The sequence below is a fragment of the Eptatretus burgeri genome, chromosome 5, assembly GCF_056783735.1.
Source record: "Eptatretus burgeri isolate ZD-2024b chromosome 5, Ebu_testis_v1, whole genome shotgun sequence".
In the NCBI taxonomy this organism is placed as follows: domain Eukaryota; kingdom Metazoa; phylum Chordata; class Myxini; order Myxiniformes; family Myxinidae; genus Eptatretus; species Eptatretus burgeri.
Window position 1 is genome coordinate 16,454,806 of NC_140965.1, and position 15,000 is coordinate 16,469,805.

The 15,000-nt window shown below is 42.5% G+C and overlaps 1 protein-coding gene across 1 annotated transcript in view; it reads left to right on the forward strand.

The window, feature by feature from the left end:
- The first annotated feature begins 810 nt into the window (after nucleotides 1-810).
- The window catches only part of LOC147025928 (aflatoxin B1 aldehyde reductase member 2-like), a 33,176-nt gene continuing 18,986 nt past the window's right edge, over nucleotides 811-15,000 (forward strand). The window contains exon 1 of the mRNA XM_085880838.1: nucleotides 811-1,138. Coding sequence (XP_085736964.1) covers nucleotides 946-1,138 — 193 coding nt within the window. The 5' untranslated portion in view covers nucleotides 811-945. The remainder of the gene's footprint in view (nucleotides 1,139-15,000) is intronic.

The window sequence follows — 15,000 nt, forward strand, 5'->3', positions numbered from 1 at the left end:
GGCCGCAATATAGGGCTCCGCGGGCCGCCATATTGGGCTCCGCGGGCCGCCATATTGGGCTCCGCGGGCCGCAATATAGGGGTCCGCGGGCCTCAGTATAGGGCTCCACGGGCCTCAGTATAGGGCTCCGCGGGCCGCAGTATAGGGCTCCACGGGCCGCAATATAGGGCTCCGCGGGCCGCAGTATAGGGCTCCACGGGCCGCAATAAAGGGCTCCGCGGGCCGCAGTATAGGGCTCCACGGGCCGCAATATAGGGCTCCGCGGGCCGTCATATAGGGCTCTGCGGGACGCAATATAGGGCTCCGCGGGCCGCAATATAGGGCTCCGCGGGCCGCCATATGGGGCTCCGCGGGCCGCAGTATGGGACTCCACGGCCCGCAATATAGGGCTCCGCGGGCCGCCATATAGGGCTCCGCGGGCCGCAGGTTGAGGACCAATGGTCTACAACCTCCCATTGCTCTTTGTTGTTTCATATCGTGGGATTCCAGCATGGAGTACGAGGAAAACAACAACAACAAGACCACCTCATCAAAGGTGTAGAACATTGTTATTCCCACATTCTTGGAAGGTTGTGACCAAGGGGGAATTTTCGGCCCAAGTCTTTCACGAACGGGCTGGCCAGGCCTGACGTCGACCAAGTCGTTCGGGCAGGAATTTACGTAATTTCTTCAGGGTGCCGGTGACAGCTCGCCTGCTCTTCACGAAGGACAACGACCTTGGTGGTCCCGCCCCCTTGGTGTCCCGTTTGGTCTCCACCTCGTTCATCTCATTTGCTGCTTCGCGCCTGACCGACAAGGCCGATCTTGATGGACACGCCCCCTTTACCTTCTCGCCACGCCCCTCGATCTTCCTCTCCTCCTGCTCCTTTTCCCGACCACTCTCCTCTCTTTGCTATATTTATGTAAAGTTAGTGGAATTTACAAGAGTGTAACTCTCAGCTCGACATGGCGCGTTCTGTTCAACGGATGCTGCTCGGCGGTATGGAGATTGGTCGGAGGTTGGACGAGACGGCGAGTGCTCTGGCAGTATCAGCTTTTAACAACGCTGGATTCACAGAAATAGACACGGCGTACATGTACTCAGACGGCAAGTCTGAAAGGATATTGGGACGTCTGTGCGAGGTCATTTCCGACAAGGGTAAGTAATTGAACCGCCATTACTTGTGTTGTTTTAGTTGATTCTGTAAAACAACAACTACCATGTGGTCCGTCGCCTCGAGAGATGGACGTGTAAAACAACAACTAGCACGTGGTCCGTCGCCTCGATAGACAGACGTGTAAAACAACAACTACCACGTGGTCCGTCGCCTCGATAGATGGACGTGTAAAACAAAAACTACCATGTGGTCCGTCGCCTCGATAGACAGACGTGTAAAACAACAACTAGCACGTGGTCCGTCGCCTCGAGAGACGGACGTGTAAAACAACAACTACCACGTGGTCCGTCGCCTCGAGAGACGGACGTGTAAACAAGTGGCTTTACGGTAAACGTAAAACTACGTCATCGCAAAACAGAACGTCATCTCCATAAAATGAAGATTGCATTCAATGTTAAAGAAAAGATTACTACTGTGACCGGGAGTGTGTTCCGTCAACAAGAGGCTTGCCTGATTCAAAGCGCTCTAGCAAGCACTCCAACGGAACGCAACGCTCAGCACCGCTGAACAACATGGTGGTCTCCATGGAAACGGCGTTATTGTGTTCTTGAGGAAATGCTGTCTGGGCCATCGTTTTCAGTTTTACTGGTGAGCAGCGGCTGCAGAGTACGAGGAAGAGGGAAATGAACATAAATAAATATCGAGTCAGGAGGAGCGTCCTGCCAAGCTTGTGTATGGACCCTACGATTGTGAATTTTGTGGAGTGGTGGGGGCTGCTTGGCATGTTTGTAGATCTTGAAGAATTAGACTGAAAAGCTGAGTGACAATTAAAATATGAAATGCAAGTTTCAACTAGAACGGGCACTCAGTAGAGCGCATACCTTCGCCAACGCGACATTTTGTCCCCCCCCCCCCCCCCCCAGAAACCGTTGATTGTGAGGGTATTTAATCCCATACCACATCTGCCATCTCATATGTGTTATAATGGCTTAAAAACATTAAATTTCCTGCTGTTTGACCCTGATTCACGTACATTGTACAATTTCTGTATGAACTCCCTGACCTTTTTGGGTGTCGGTGTCAAGTCAATCTGATGACAACTGGTCACATTATAAGAAATTATTTTCTGGCATTTTAGGGGCATTTAGCACACACGAGTTTCTGTTTTTCTAAATAAGTTATTTATTGTGAACAAACAAACATTCATTGTACAAAAATGACGATTTTGACCTTTTCATGACCTCGACCTTGACCTTTGTACTCTTAATTTTGTAATTGGTATTAGAGTGTGGGGAACATAACAGTCAACATTTTGGTGTTGGTTTCATGCAAATCGGATAAGAATTGACCGTGTTATGACTAAAACCGCACATTTTGCAATGTCGTGACCCCCCCTGACCTTTGACTCCCAACCGCTAATAAGGGTTATTACGTCATTGTGTCATGTCACATATCACAAGATGGGGCATTGAATTCTGAACATTTTGGCATTAGTTTAAAGAAACTTCCCAAAATATAATGTATATATCAATTTATGTCACGATTTAGGACTTCGAGTCAAAACCTGGAAGAGATCGCAGCTTGGAGAAATCTGCAACGTTGAACTTTGGGTGTGACGTCACGAGTGCTTCATGGCCGTTCACAGCTGCCACCGCTGACACTTTCACCAAATAAAACATGCCAAGTTGTTGCGCTCCAGGCTGTACCAGGACTGAGAAATCGGATCCAAGATGTTCATTCTTTTCTCTACCGTGGGGTAAACGGAGCTCAATCAAAGTCTGGTTGGCTGTTTTGAAACTGCTCCACGCCCTGGAAAAGTTGGCCCGTATCTGTGAACATCACTTCGAGGAGAAGTTTCTGTTTGTTGACCCCAAGTATGTAATAGCACCACATTTGTATCCCAAAACCAAGTTGACCCAGACGGATGATGCATTCCCATCCATGTTTGAGAGCACGGCTTGTGCACCACCACGAAAGGTTCCAGAAAATCGGGAAACAAAACGACGTCGGGTCCTGTAATCGTAACACGTGCATACTCGTACACAGTACAGGACTGTATATAAAAGATTGACAACATGATGTTGGAAATTTTGTCCACAAAGTAGTGGCTCATGAAGGAGCAAAGTCACAGAGAGAAGGCAACGCACCGACAGTGTGGCAACACGTGAAATCAACAAGGGGATGAACGAACATGAGGAGAGACAAGAGGGAGTGAATCATAACAACCTCCATTTGATTGGGAGATGTAAAGGGGAGGAGGAGGAGGAGGAGGATATATCTATCATATAATATGTAAATGATAAATATGTCTTCATTTACTTTGTTTCCTTGTCCCACAAATATTGCATTTTGTTGTTTGTCATTGGTCATTGATATTGGCATTAGATGGATGTGAGGTATTCACCAAGATCAATCATGTTAATTACCTCCACCATGGAAGGTGAAGGAGGTTATGTTTTCACCCCTTTCTGTCTGTTTGTGTTATGGTGTAAAATACCACATGTTATGATGTAAAATACCATGTGTTGTGGTGTAAAATACCATGTGTTGTGGTGTAAAATACCACGTGTTATGGTGTAAAATACCACGGGTTATGGTGTATAATACCATGTGTTGTGGTGTAAAATACCACGGGTTATGGTGTAAAATACCATGTGTTGTGGTGTAAAATACCATGTTTTATGGTGTAAAATACCACAGGTTATGGTGTAAAATACCATGGGTTATGGTGTATAATACCACGTGTTATGGTGTAAAATACCATGGGTTATGGTGTATAATACCATGTGTTGTGGTGTAAAATACCACGGGTTATGGTGTAAAATACCATGTGTTGTGGTGTAAAATACCATGGGTTATGGTGTATAATACCATGTGTTGTGGTGTAAAATATCACGGGTTATGGTGTATAATACCATGTGTTGTGGTGTAAAATACCATGGGTTATGGTGTATAATACCATGTGTTGTGGTGTAAAATATCACGGGTTATGGTGTATAATACCACGTGTTATGGTGTAACATACCATGGGTTATGGTGTATAATACCACGTGTTATGGTGTAAAATACCATGTGTTGTGGTGTAAAATACCACGGGTTATGGTGTATAATACCACGTGTTATGGTGTAAAATACCATGGGTTATGGTGTATAATACCACGTGTTATGGTGTAAAATACCACGTGTTGTGTAAAATACCATGGGTTATGGTGTATAATACCACGTGTTATGGTGTAAAATACCATGGGTTATGGTGCATAATACCATGTGTTGTGGTGTAAAATACCACGGGTTATGGTGTAAAATACCACGGGTTATGGTGTAAAATACCACGTGTTGTGGTGTAAAATACCATGTTTTGTGGTGTAAAATACCACAGGTTATGGTGTAAAATACCACGGGTTATGGTGTATAATACCACGTGTTAGGGTGTAAAATACCATGGGTTATGGTGTATAATACCATGTGTTGTGGTGTAAAATACCACGGGTTATGGTGTAAAATACCATGTGTTGTGGTGTAAAATACCATGGGTTATGGTGTATAATACCATGTGTTGTGGTGTAAAATACCATGTTTTGTGGTGTAAAATACCACGGGCTATGGTGTATAATACCACGTGTTATGGTGTAAAATACCATGGGTTATGGTGTATAATACCACGTGTTATGGTGTAAAATACCATGGGTTATGGTGTATAATACCATGTGTTTTGGTGTAAAATACCACGGGTTATGGTGTAAAATACCACGTGTTATGGTGTAAAATACCACGTGTTATGGTGTAAAATATCATGGGTTATGGTGTAAAATACCACGGGTTATGGTGTAAAATACCACGGGTTATGGTGTAAAATACCATGTGTTGTGGTGTAAAATACCATGGGTTATGGTGTATAATACCATGTGTTGTGGTGTAAAATACCATGTTTTGTGGTGTAAAATACCACGGGTTATGGTGTATAATACCATGTGTTATGGTGTAAAATACCACGTGTTATGGTGTAAAATACCACGTGTTATGGTGTAAAATACCATGTGTTATGGTGTAAAATACCATGGGTTATGGTGTATAATACCATGTGTTGTGGTGTAAAATACCATGTTTTGTGGTGTAAAATACCACGGGTTATGGTGTATAATACCATGTGTTATGGTGTAAAATACCACGTGTTATGGTGTAAAATACCACGTGTTATGGTGTAAAATACCATGTGTTATGGTGTATAATACCACGTGTTATGGTGTAAAATACCATGGGTTATGGTGTATAATACCACGTGTTATGGTGTAAAATACCACGTGTTGTGGTGTAAAATACCATGGGTTATGGTGTATAATACCACGTGTTATGGTGTAAAATACCATGGGTTATGGTGTATAATACCACGTGTTGTGGTGTAAAATACCATGTGTTGTGGTGTAAAATACCACGGGTTATGGTGTAAAATACCATGGGTTATGGTGTATAATACCATGTGTTGTGGTGTAAAATACCACGAGTTATGGTGTAAAATACCACGGGTTATGGTGTAAAATACCACGTGTTGTGGTGTAAAATACCATGTTTTGTGGTGTAAAATACCACGTGTTATGGTGTAAAATACCACGTGTTATGGTGTAAAATACCATGGGTTATGGTGTATAATACCATGTGTTGTGGTGTAAAATACCATGGGTTATGGTGTAAAATACCATGTGTTGTGGTGTAAAATACCATGGGTTATGGTGTATAATACCATGTGTTGAGGTGTAAAATACCATGTTTTGTGGTGTAAAATACCACGGGTTATGGTGTATAATACCGTGTTATGGTGTAAAATACCACGTGTTATGGTGTAAAATACCATGTGTTGTGGTGTAAAATACCACGGGTTATGGTGTATAATACCACGTGTTATGGTGTAAAATACCATGGGTTATGGTGTATAATACCACGGGTTATGGTGTATAATACCACGTGTTATGGTGTAAAATACCATGTGTTGTGGTGTAAAATACCACGGGTTATGGTGTATAATACCACGTGTTATGGTGTAAAATACCATGGGTTATGGTGTATAATACGTGTTATGGTGTAAAATACCACGTGTTGTGGTGTAAAATACCATGGGTTATGGTGTATAATACCACGTGTTATGGTGTAAAATACCATGGGTTATGGTGTATAATACCACGTGTTATGGTGTAAAATACCATGTGTTGTGGTGTAAAATACCACGGGTTATGGTGTAAAATACCATGGGTTATGGTGTATAATACCATGTGTTGTGGTGTAAAATACCACGGGTTATGGTGTAAAATTCCACGTGTTGTGGTGTAAAATACCATGTTTTGTGGTGTAAAATACCACGTGTTGTGGTGTAAAATACCATGTGTTATGGTGTAAAATACCACGGGTTATGGTGTATAATACCATGTGTTGTGGTGTAAAATACCACGGGTTATGGTGTATAATACCATGTGTTGGTGTAAAATAGCACGTGTTATGGTGTAAAATACCATGGGTTATGGTGTAAAATACCATGTGTTGTGGTGTAAAATACCACGGGTTATGGTGTAAAATACCATGTGTTGTGGTGTAAAATACCATGGGTTATGGTGTATAATACCATGTGTTGTGGTGTAAAATACCATGTTTTGTGGTGTAAAATACCACGGGTTATGGTGTGTAATACCACGTGTTATGGTGTAAAATACCATGGGTTATGGTGTATAATACCATGTGTTATGGTGTAAAATACCATGTGTTGTGGTGTAAAATACCACGGGTTATGGTGTATAATACCACGTGTTATGGTGTAAAATACCATGGGTTATGGTGTATAATACCACGTGTTATGGTGTAAAATACCACGTGTTGTGGTGTAAAATACCATGGGTTATGGTGTATAATACCACGTGTTATGGTGTAAAATACCATGGGTTATGGTGTATAATACCACGTGTTATGGTGTAAAATACCATGTGTTGTGGTGTAAAATACCACGGGTTATGGTGTAAAATACCATGGGTTATGGTGTATAATACCATGTGTTGTGGTGTAAAATACCACGGGTTATGGTGTAAAATACCACGGGTTATGGTGTGAAATACCACGTGTTGTGGTGTAAAATACCATGTTTTGTGGTGTAAAATACCACGGGTTATGGTGTAAAATACCACGTGTTGTGGTGTAAAATACCATATGTGATGTAAAATACCATGTGTTATGGTGTAAAATACCACGGGTTATGGTGTATAATGCCATGTGTTGTGGTGTAAAATACCACGGGTTATGGTGTAAAATACCATGTGTTGTGGTGTAAAATACCATGTTTTGTGGTGTAAAATACCACGGGTTATGGTGTATAATACCACGGGTTATGGTGTATAATACCACGTGTTATGGTGTAAAATACCATGGGTTATGGTGTATAATACCATGTGTTGTGGTGTAAAATACCATGGGTTATGGTGTAAAATACCACGGGTTATGGTGTAAAATACCATGTGTTGTGTAAAATACCATGTTTTGTGGTGTAAAATACCACAGGTTATGGTGTAAAATACCACGTGTTGTGGTTTAAAATACCATATGTGATGTAAAATACCACATGTTATGGTGTAAAATACCATGTGTTATGTTGTAAAATACCATATGTGATGTAAAATACCACGTGTTGTGATGTGAAATACCACGTGTTATGGTGTAAAACCATAACCCACGTGTTATGGGCCCACCTGTTGTGGTGTAAAAACCACGTGTTGTGGTGTAAAATATGTGTTATGGTGTGAAATACCACGTGTTATCGTGTAAAATACCACGTGTTATGGTGTAAAATACCACGTGTTGTGTAAAATACGTGTTATGGTGTAAAATACCATGTGTTATGGTGTGAAATACCACGTGTTATCGTGTAAAATACCACGTGTTGTGGTGTAAAATACGTGTTATAGTGTAAAATACCACGTGTTATGTTGTGAAATACCACGTGTTATCGTGTAAAATACCACGTGTTGTGTAAAATACCATGTGTTGTGGTGTAATTTACCACGTGTTGGATGTAAAATACCACGTGTTGTGGTGTAAAATACCATGCGTTGTGATGTAAAATAGCACGTGTTGTGGTGTAAAATACCACGTGTTGTGATGTAAAATAGCACGTGTTGTGTAAAATACCACGTGTTATGGTGTGAAATACCACGTGTTGTGGTGTAAAATACCACATGTTATGGTGTGAAATACCACGTGTTGTGGTGTAAAATACCACGTGTTATGGTGTGAAATACCACGTGTTGTGGTGCCAGATCTTTCCTGAATACGTTGTTGAAGTTCATCAACACATGACAAGCTGTAAGCATGACCCATCAACACATGACAAGCTGTAAGCATGACCCATCAACACATGACAAGCTGTAAGCATGACCCATCAACACATCAACACATGACTTCATCACCCTTTTAGAATAATAAGATCGATATAGGAAATGCCCTCGTATTGATTAGGCATTGGGTTTTGGAGAGGATCCTTCCTCAATGTGTCGTGCATCATCAGCAGCGTGATGTAGATGACCTTATGATCCAAACAAACACTGAAGAAACGTTCTGTTCTTGTAATACATCGTTCAGGTAAACCTATTTCATTCTTCTTGTCTGTCACACGTGATGACTCGCAACAACACTGACATTCCAAAACAGTCAGTGATGGCTGACACAGGCCACACAAGCACCAGTCCGCGGCTTGCCCGACTCTTGCCACGAGGTGATTCCGTAGATCGTTGACGCTCTCTGGCTCTGTATCATGGTCACTGTTTGAACTTTCCTCATTCCTCATAAACAGTTAGAACCTTCCCAGTTGATAGTTCATCATACTGGGCCCATTTTGAGCCGACGTGCATTATCCTGGGAGCCATGCATGACCGGGAAATTCAAAATGGCGGTCCTGATCATTTCCTCGGTTTTTTTTTCTGGATGAATCGATATTTTCCGACAACATACTCTGGTATCATCACAGATGTTTAAGGTAGGCCTCGGCTCAAACATTACGGACAGTATCAGTTTTCCACTTTTGGGGGGAACAAGTTATGGGAAAAGGTATAAGATATCCGCAAATGTGCATTTTCCCATATCTTTCTGAATCGAACCTTCTTTAAAACCCATGAGCCTTTTCGTCCGTTATCACAGTAGCAGACATACCACATCGTTCCAGCAGTGAAACATTCATTCATACCGAGATTGCAGCGCCATCTATACAGTACTGAAATGCATCACGCTATCTGAACACAGTGAAGAGCCATATACAGAATTTACAGTGTCATATGGTCTCTTGTTCTTCTTCTTTCGGCTGCTCCCGTTAGGGGTCGCCACAGCGGATCATCCGTTATGATCCGCATCATGATTTGGCACATGTTTTACGCCGGATGCCCTTCCTGACGCAACCCTAGTCGCCTCTTACGACACAGGGATATGGTACACCTATTCTAACCGGGGTGTATACCAGGCCCAGTACACTGGTACTCACTTCGCCGACCTCGGAAGGATGACAGGCTGAGTCAACCTCCTGGTGTGTATTAATTCAAGCGGCCAACGGGGCTTGAACTCAGGACCTTTTGGATCCCAAGCCGCTACCCCAACCACTATGCCAACACCAGGCTGTACAGTGTCATATGGTAATTCACCATATTGCATTTTCATTCTGCGATGGATTTCACTGGGATTTACACCCTCACTTCCCAAGAAACGGATGACAGAACGTTGCTCCTCCCTGTTGCATGCTTCTCAGGAAGCCACCATCTTGGAACTGCTCCAGTGACATCATACGGTTAATGTTGCCAGATATAAAACAGGCAAAACAACATATGTCGTCTATAACTACACGCATTACATTACGATTGACGGTCCTATCTGATTCAAACTTGCCAGGAATATTGCTGGGGACCCGCGGATGTGCCTTTTCAAGGTTTGATATCAATCGGACGAGCGGTTCCCAAGTTACGGCCATTTATCTGTCAACCAATGACAGGACACGGTGTTATGACGTCACAAATGACGTCACAATTAATGTTTATTTATTTATTTGTTTATTGCATGATTGACGTCACAATTCTTCTTCTTCTTCGTTTGGTATGACGTCACAATCGACGCTGGGGACCTGAGTATGTGCCTTTTCAAGGTTTGATATTAATCGGACAAGCGGTTCCCAAGTTACGGCCATTTATCTATCAACCAATGACAAGACACGTTGCTGTGTAGGCGTGGCCGATGCGCTGTTTAGTTACCAATCATAGGACACGTTGCTGCGTAGGCGTGGCCGATGCGCCGATTAGTTACCAATCACAGAACACGTTGCTGCGTAGGCGTGGCCGTTGGGGAAGAGATCCTCAGCTGCGTTCCCCATTACGGGTTACAGCGTACGGACTTCCGGATAGTGATGACTTACTGTATTCCAATAAAAAAAGGTTTTTTTGGGGGGGGGTTGTTGTTTTTTTTTCTCTTCTCATCTCTTTGTGTTTTTCCTTGTGATGACATTGCGAAAAGGCAAAATATGTTGGTGTTAATTGAATAATTGGCCATTAAAACTAAATTGCGAATAATCATAACTGCGATATGCGAACTTCCTGACAGTTAGTACTTAACTTCCGGATGCGCCGTTTCCTCAGCAATGTTGTTTATGAAGAGGTGCTAACGTGATAAAGGATAAACATGTAGACAATTTTTATTATTATTTATTAATTGAAGAAAAATTGGTCCGAAAATAATTTATCAAAAAAAGTGCACAACTTTTTTTTTGTTTCCAAGTGTCAAAACGGTGTGGCCTTTGAAAGTGTTTAGGAATTCAGCTCTACTGAACATGCTTGTCAACGAAATACATCTCAATTTGGTGGTATGCCTTGCAAACTTCTTTTTTTAAAAAACTATTTTAAAACTAAAACAATTCGAACATGGAATACCTAATGACACTGTACTTTCAGGTCTCCTACAAATCCTACCCTGTCGCCTCACCATGGAATAGGAGTGGCAATGGTCAATGGCGGCGAATGTCATGGCTAGCAAAGACAGGGAGGTAAACTTGATTTTAATTTGGATTTTAATTAACTCTGTGTGTGTAAGCATCACAGCAGTTGTTACTTCAATGCGAGCGATAATTCGTGGAATGATGTGAACATTCCGTACGGGCACGCACAGCTTCCGGATAATGATGAGTTACTGTATTCTAATAATTTCTCAATTTCTTATGCACATTTATAGATAAACACAATGCCCCAATCCAGTCGTTTTTTACGAGAGCGAAGGAACGGCCTGTGTGGTTGTTTGAAAGTTTTTGGGGTTTTTTTGCACGTACGGCCATACACGTACAGGCACGCGAGAGCGAAGGAACGGCCTGTGTGGTTGTTTGAAAGTTTTATGTTTTTTTTGCACGTACGGCCATACACGTACGGGCACGCGAGAGTGAAGGAATGGCCTGTGTGGTTGTTGTTTCTGGCATTCGGTTTGAAAGCTTTTTTTATTTTTTGCATGTACGGCCACACACGTATGGGCACGCACGTACGGGCATGCACTAGTTTATTGCAATGAACCCAGCAACATCATCCCATTTGCTTGTGTCGATGTTTATTCACAAATTATGTTACCAAAAACAACTTAAGATATAAAACAATTGTGAATTACTGAGTATTAACCCTTTCCGGGCTATTTTAACCCAGGACATAAAATTTGAACACAGACAACATATGTTTGCACAATAACCACCTCATCCTTACTTTAGTCACAAATAAGGTAACCAAAAAAACAACTTAAAAGATAGAATTACTTACTTATCGTGTCCACAAAAACAGCAGTTACAGTACACGTGGCTAGATGTGGTTCAGCAAAAGCTGAGCACATTGCTGACCCTTATAATTAAACTCTGCCAAATCCAATGCTGTGCACGGCTGTTCCAGCAGGGGGCATGTGAGGAGATTCTGCATGGTTTGTGGTTCAGTGCCACAGTTACACACAGCATCCCTGTCATTTAAGTATCCCCATTTGGAGAGAGCGATTTTTGTTCGTCCAACACCAGATCTTAGTCTGTTCAGGCATTTCCACATTGCATAGTTTGAATCTGCTCCAGGGGGGAGTGCCTCACTCACATTTAGCTCCATTGTTGTTGTTAAAAAACAACAATGGAGTTTTAATTGTTGTTTTTTTTTTAACAACATCGTTGTTAAAAGATAGAATAATGACTTAATACTCGATATTAACCCTTTCCTGACTGATTTTACCCAGCACAAAACATTTGAACATTTATAGACAACAGGGGTCTTTGATGCATTATTGCACAAAAACCACTCCAAAACCACTCAAAGGGAAGGTCATCATCTGCCTGTGCACCTTTCGTTTCACATTCACCAGGTAATGCACGAAATGAGACAAACCTCTGCCGACAGTCGGCGTGGTAACGGACATCTGCCGCATGCAGATCACTGACTGCCCCTTCAACGCGATGTCGAACACTCGAACATATCTCCAGTAAAGACTGTTTGGTGTCAATTTCTCGACATAAATATGCTGCTCTCCACCTAGATGGGTGCCTTTTGTCCTTTGTCACAATGATCCCCACAGACTAGATAGTGCTGTCTGAAGTTGAACGTTTCACCACCAGGTTTTGACAGGGACTGTCTTGTGACTTTCTGAGGTATTGCAGAGTCTGCTTCTGTGTCATTCTGCCGTTTATAACGATCTGTTTGTCTACTGCTTGTATATGTAGACACACAGGTTTTATGGCATTTTATAGTAAGTTCACTATTCTGGTTCAATGCTTCCTGAAGGTCAAAATGCTTCCCATCACCATAGATCTTGCTACATCGTATGATATTACTTATTCGAACAGCGGTTGCGGTGATTAATGGGTCTTTCTTCGTTTCACAGCGAAACTTCCACTGGAAGAAACATCTTTCCTGATCGGACTCCATAAAATGTCAACCCTGAAAATAAATAAGTCAAAAATTAGATTCTAACCTGGGAGAAAGCATTTTACAACTGTGCCTGAATGCTAGTACCGTACAAAGGTTCACATTTATTAGTACGGTTCCCTGCTAAAAGAGGGCAGCACCCAACAACAACAACTGTCATGCCCATTTTGATAACTGTCATTGTAAAAACTAAATTTATACAATCTGAATTTGTCTAGTATTTTAATCTGGAGATTCTATTTTACTAACTACTTCATATAAAGCTTGACAACTGGAAGTCTGGGAGCCTATTCCATGACAAACCTGCACAGCAGAGTGGGAGTGGTGCCCAGCCATGTGCTTCTAATATCTGAAACAATGCAATGGTGCCACCTTTTGTCAGTTTAACTAACTAATGAAGTCTCTCAGCCAATACTTCATCTTAATATGCATGGGTGATAAACAGATCAAAGCAGGAAATGTAGGCCTATGTTTGGGGTATATATGATCCCCTAGGAATGCCAGGAAAGGGTTAATAATCATCAAATTTGGGCAAATTGTGTCCAAATCAGCTGTAAAATACTTGCCTTGTGAATAATAATGATGAAAAATAAATGTGATGACTTTTGGTCACAGCTATTTTCAAGATATCGCAAAATATAGCACTTTGGGGCGCATTTGGGTGTAACCGGCATAAAAGGGTTAATATAGCAAATTACCCAAGGGTTACGAACGGTCACCCCCCTGAATCATGAAGAGCTACCCCTAGACTACAAGAACCAGCATAGAAAAAAACTTTATCCGGCAAAACCAGGTTCACTAAAATATCTGCCTTTTGCTCCCGGACTAGAAGCTGCTTGACTTCGACTACCGGCCGAGCAAGGTTACGCTTCGAGGTTTCCACGATACCTTTCTGTTGGCACGGCAACCTAACTAGAGGCCACAACCTCGGCGCTGCACCTGATGATCTTCTGCCGAGTCAAACAATTAGTGGAGTACAAAACCTCCCAGACTAACCACAAGTGTGGACTGTGCTGGACCAATGAAAGAAAAGATATGACAAGCAGATTGGAAGAGCATGTGTAAAGGGGTTTGTTGTTGACAGAAAGGGGCCATGGAAAAGTATGTGGCACATTACGACAAGAGGGTTCTATTCACAATTCGTACATTCGACATACATTTATTTGTGTGGTGCGGCAAAAGGTAACAAATGGGAAATTTGTGTGGTACACAATGTACAGAAGAGGTAAAGGAGACGGTGCAGAGTTAACCCATTCTAAATGATCCCTTGTACTTCTTACTTATGATGACAATCCAGTGGCACCAAATCAGACTCGCACCCGAGGAAAAGTAGACAAGAGAGTGTGATCAGAAAGTTTGAGGCTTTGGCGACCTCTTTGCTCACCAGGTGCGAACTGGTGAGCCCTTCGCTGGTCCCAATTGTGGGAAAGGGTAAGTAAAGGGGTAAGTGCGATTTGAGGAGTGTCATTGTGATACTCGTTATTGCTATGGTTTGATTGGTTCAGTCTCCTGCCCTGCCCAAATGTTAGGTCCCCGTTCTCCGAACGATCCGTTCTGCTGTGTCTGGTTCTGTTCCACCAAGCAGCCGAAGAACCAACACCGAGAAGACGACGACGACCAAGCTCGAAGACAATGAACAACGTCGAAGACAACCAACCAAAACTTTGGGTCGCTCCGCCCTTTTTACATCTCGGGAGGGGTGGGGTTTGGCAGCCTTTGTGGGCATGGTTGGTGAGAGTTAGGGTCACACTCCTCCTCTTTTGTCCTCATTGTTCCGGACTTTCCTCTTCATGATGTCGTACTCTCTCCGATACTGCTATCTGCAAAATGGCTCCATTTGCCCAGGGATGAGCCACACACCTGTTCTCGAATTGACATGGGGGCAGGCATGGAACTCCCGAATTGCTGTGCAAAGGCTCTGACAGCTGGCTGGACAAATAAAGTGGTTGTTCTGGCAGGAACGCATTACA